Genomic DNA, 4,593 nt, shown 5'->3' on the forward strand with positions numbered 1-4,593 from the left:
AACTATAAAAAATCTTACTTTTAGTCATAACAAAACTTGTGGCTAAAAGTAAAATAGTTGTGACTAATTACAAATCACCAATCCTATGTTGTGACTAAAAAGTACGTAGCTAAAAGTATTATTCACAAAAATCATAAATTGTTGTGACTAAATGTCTTTTTAGTCACAATATGTGGTGTGACTAAAATTAAATTAGTAAAAACTTGTATCTAAATACTATGTTTTAGGCAAAGTAATTTTTTGTTGTGACTAAAGATTACATTTAGTCACAAAAAAATTATGTTGTGACTAAAAAATTGTTACTAACACTACTACAAATTATACTATTCACATCAGTAAACGCTATAGCATTGACCGACGTGAATAGTACCCAAATTATTAGATCTATCTTTTTAATAACGACACTAATAATATATAATTAGCGTTATTTAGTAAAATGACGGTAAAAGATAAACCGACGACAAAAGCCAAAAAATTGTTGAAAACTTGCTTTCATTTTGCGTCTGTTATTAACTGTGGATTATTGTGTTTGTGAGGTTTAAAACTGAGGCAAAATGAAAATGTGAGAAATATTAACAGATGCAAATTTAATAAATACCCTAAAACCAACAAATTATTGCCAGTATTGTTCACATCCAACCTAAACTTCGAGTACACAGAACAAAACCACTCCTTTGAACCCTTTCGAATCAGGCCAGTGCTCTCCGAAGATAGACACCTTTCTCCAAACCGGCTACTTGATCGTCCTCTCTAAAATCAGCCTCTCTACCCTTCCTATTGTCCTCTTCGAAACTGGCCACTCGAACCCCTTTCCGTTTCGATCGTCCTCTTCCTCGCGGTGGTGGTTTGAAGCTTTCTACTCTAACGTAACAGTGGTGGTTTGGAGGTCTCTGCTCTGACGAAGCTCTCAACGGAAGCTTCTCTCCATCTCATATTGCCCGAGTATCGCCCCACAAGTCAGGTAATATAATCCAAATTAGAAACTCCATTCAAGATTTTTTTTTCATTTCCATACATTTCGTGGTTGTTTTTATGAAGTGCTTTATGGGTACTTGAAATTTTAGCTCTGTTTCTCAGATTTAATGTTTTTGGTATAGAAATTTTGTCTTAATGATTCTAGCTTAGATTTTTCTTTCCTAGTAGTGGATGTTATACTAAATTTCTTTCCAATTGCCTTGAACTGTTTGGCCATTGAAAAAGTACAAGAAATGTAGAGGATTTAGAGCTGAATATATATACTTATACTAGATAATAACTAGGTGCAATGCACGCTATAAGTTGTTATGAACAACAACTTGGCACCTCTAATGGCTGAGAAAATTTCCTTGTTGCAGAATCTCCACCCTTTATTTTTGGCAATAAAGTAATGTTTAAATTAAAGATAACTCTTTGATATTAGTAAAATATTCACTAATATCCCATGTTCATATAAAATAAGGACTGTGTTAGTGTTGGTCAATGCATTCGATGATTAGTTATCACGAATATATCTCCAGTTCAGTGTATTTGGCTTCATGTATTGCAGCACTGGTCTACAAGTTTGGAATGTCTACGTGCACGTTTTAATTTAAGTGATCTGAAGTGATCAAGCAATTGTCTTTGTGTTTTTCTTTTCTTATTTTTTACAATCTTGGTCAATGTCAAATTCCTTAAAGATTATACTATCCGGAAGGAGTTTACAATTTATAATAATCGTTTGCCTTCAATATATAAGCATATATTTTCATGTGACTTGTGATCTTTCCTTCTCATTTCTTTCCATTAAGAGTAAAAGTTAACTATATTTTAACTCTATTAGAAGCCATTTTCTGTTCCTTGGTCTGTGGTTATACTTATACTAATGTGGTGAGTTAGGAAGGATATGAATGTGTTAAACGTGCAAAGGCTGTAGAATTTCTGATAGATAAGTTTCAAGATTTTATTTGCCACTGGTATTTATTTATATAATAAACTTGAGGGAAGAAAAATTGAATTTTAAAGTATTTCTTATTGTATTTGTTGGGTGGCTTATGAGATTTCTGTCAGTAGAAGATTAAATCAAACAATGTTTTATGATTAAGTCAAAAAAAAGATGTGATTAGTGAATGGCAAGGATCCTTTGATTTGGATAGTTGGAGAGTCCTACTTGCTAAATAATAAAAAGCTTCTTTTGGTGACCTTGTAAGCTCTAGTGCCTTTGTCAAGGTTGTTTGGACAACAACCACGTTATTAAAAGAGGCTGTAAAGGATAATTAACAAGCACTTTTTTTCTCTTTCTTTCTTTTTCAGCTGTATTGCAGGGGTTGCTGCAGCTTGTAAATAAAATAGGCAATTATAGGTTTTATTTTTATTTTCATTCCTTTTTTCTTTGGTCAACTCATTTGGCTGCTAGATATACATGTATTTGCATAAATATTGAAAGGGAAGAAAGAGCTAACATTTGAAATATTTTCAAAAAAAAAAAAAAATAGATGTGATTACATATATTTAACCTTGAAAAACTTGAGCAGCTTAGTGTCTATTCCAAGCAAATGGATGCAATTGTTTAGTGAATGCATAGAATTGTTTGGAGTTTTCCTTTAATAGTAATAAGGTGCTGTATGAGATGTCAAAAATTGAGGAAATTTTGTTCTTAGTTTACACTGTTGAGCACTTGGAATAGGAAAACTATTTTTCTCGGTATAGTGTATACTGAGAGGATTTTGAGAGCAAATAATGCTCATTTTTGGTACATTTTATGAGCACATAAATTAAGAGATTTAAATGTGGTAGGTATGCCCTATATTTGTCAAAGACAAAAAGAATAAAAATACTTGGAGATATATTTGATATGTTTTATGAGTAAATAGGCTTTTAAAGGCATTTAATAGCTTATAATATAGTATTTTACTTGAGAAATAAATATTACACATTATTTTGTCAAAAAAAAAAATATTACACATTATCATTATATTTCTTCTGTACAGTGGTTAAAGAAGACTAAAAGAAAAGCACTCTTTGCCTCTTTGGAGAAGATTAAAGAAGGTGAGTTGTCTAATAAAGAGTTATCAATGTATGATAACTGCTGCCGAGTCTTTTCTTCTTTTGCTTCAATTTGTTTTAATAATCCAACCTAAAATAAATTTATAATTGTTTTACATCTCCTAAAATACTACATGTGTATAAATTTATGACTTTTGTTTATGACTCTTATTAATACTATGTAATCATGCTAGTATCAAGTATGTAGCCCTCAATTGCATGTCTTGAAACTGACAAGGCAACACCATAGTGGTACTAAGTAATAAGAAATTTTTACACTAAAAATACAAAAGGCTAACTTTATTACATATATACTTCAACACGGTAAAAGCAACTTTTATACACTTTAAGTTTATTTTATTACACTTTTACCACTTGCACACAATCTCTATTTCATTTCATTTCAGCCATTATTGAAGTAGGAAGAAATTACTCGAGATAACAATGGCAGACGAAGAGACCTCCGCCATAACCCCTCCGTCTTCAAACACAGTCTCAGATCAAGACTCAACAATGGAGGCTCCGGCGAATGAGTCCCTAGAATCGACCACCACAAAGAAGCCGAGCAGCCAAGCCACATTCAGTATATGGCCACCGAGCCAGCGCACTCGAGACGCCGTGGTGAACCGTCTCATTGAGACCCTTTCCACCCCTTCCGTTCTCTCTAATCGCTACGGTACCACTCCTCCCGAAGAATCCTCCTACACCGCCCGCATCATTGAAGAGGAGGCCTTTTCATCCGCCGCTAGCTCCGCTTCTGCCTCCGAGGATGATGGCATTCAGATTCTCCAGGTTTACTCCAAGGAGGTCAGTAAGCGAATGCTTGATGTCGTCAAAGCTAGGGCTGCCGCCTCCTCCTCCTCTGCTGATGGTGCTTCCACGGCTCGAACCCGGGGTTCCGTTGATTCGAATGTTGAGAATAACGAGGCATCTTCTTGATCTGTCTATCTCTAGTGATTCTGAGCTTTTATTTTACAATCCAATGCATATTAGGTTCTTCTTCTTATAAGTTCTAGGGGTTTTTTTTTTTGTTTATTTTCATTGATTGTTCTTTGTCAGATATTGGTTAAATTGGAGTTGAATTTCAGGAGTTTCCCTTGTGCAGAGCTGTTATAATCAAAAGTGTTGTTTTGTGTTTGACCTTTAATTATGCTTTTGCTATAATTACTTGTTCTAGATTATATTGAATTTGGAAAAAATGCTGCTCATATTAGCTGAAATAATGAAATTTAGGAGTATCTTCTTTGAAATTTAGAATATGATAACAAATTGATTGATTGTGTCTTGTTGATAAGTACTAACAAAATTTGATGTTCAAGTTCAGCCTCCGATGATCTCGTAAACTATTGGAATTATCCATGGTTTTAAAGTCTATTTTATTAATATGCAACTATTTGCACAAAACTTACTATGTGTAACTACTATTTTTTAGTCCCCATCAAATTAAATTCTTGCATAATATATAAACTATCATGAAACGATAATGCAACTATAAGGCAACTATTTGCACTTGCATACAGTTGTTTTGTAGTTTTATTATAGTTTTGCTACTGGCATATGTTATTTCACTATAAAATTAATATGCAACTATTT

The 4,593-nt window shown here is 33.2% G+C and overlaps 1 protein-coding gene across 2 annotated transcripts; it reads left to right on the forward strand.

Annotated features, from left to right (window-relative positions):
* Window positions 1-541: 541 nt before the first annotated feature.
* LOC133030942 (MFP1 attachment factor 1-like) lies at window positions 542-4,147 on the forward strand. 2 transcript variants are annotated; one of them, XM_061104045.1, is made up of 3 exons: window positions 542-961; window positions 2,946-3,003; window positions 3,408-4,147. In XM_061104045.1, the coding sequence occupies exon 3, from the start codon at window positions 3,445-3,447 to the stop codon at window positions 3,937-3,939; it is 495 nt and encodes a 164-aa protein (XP_060960028.1). In that variant the 5' UTR covers window positions 542-961; window positions 2,946-3,003; window positions 3,408-3,444; the 3' UTR covers window positions 3,940-4,147. The 2 variants fall into 2 exon arrangements, with proteins under 2 accessions (XP_060960028.1, XP_060960027.1); XM_061104044.1 differs by having other exon boundaries at window positions 543-961; window positions 2,946-4,147.
* Window positions 4,148-4,593: the final 446 nt, after the last annotated feature.

This window comes from Cannabis sativa, chromosome 9 (assembly GCF_029168945.1).
Source record: "Cannabis sativa cultivar Pink pepper isolate KNU-18-1 chromosome 9, ASM2916894v1, whole genome shotgun sequence".
Lineage (NCBI taxonomy): Eukaryota > Viridiplantae > Streptophyta > Magnoliopsida > Rosales > Cannabaceae > Cannabis > Cannabis sativa.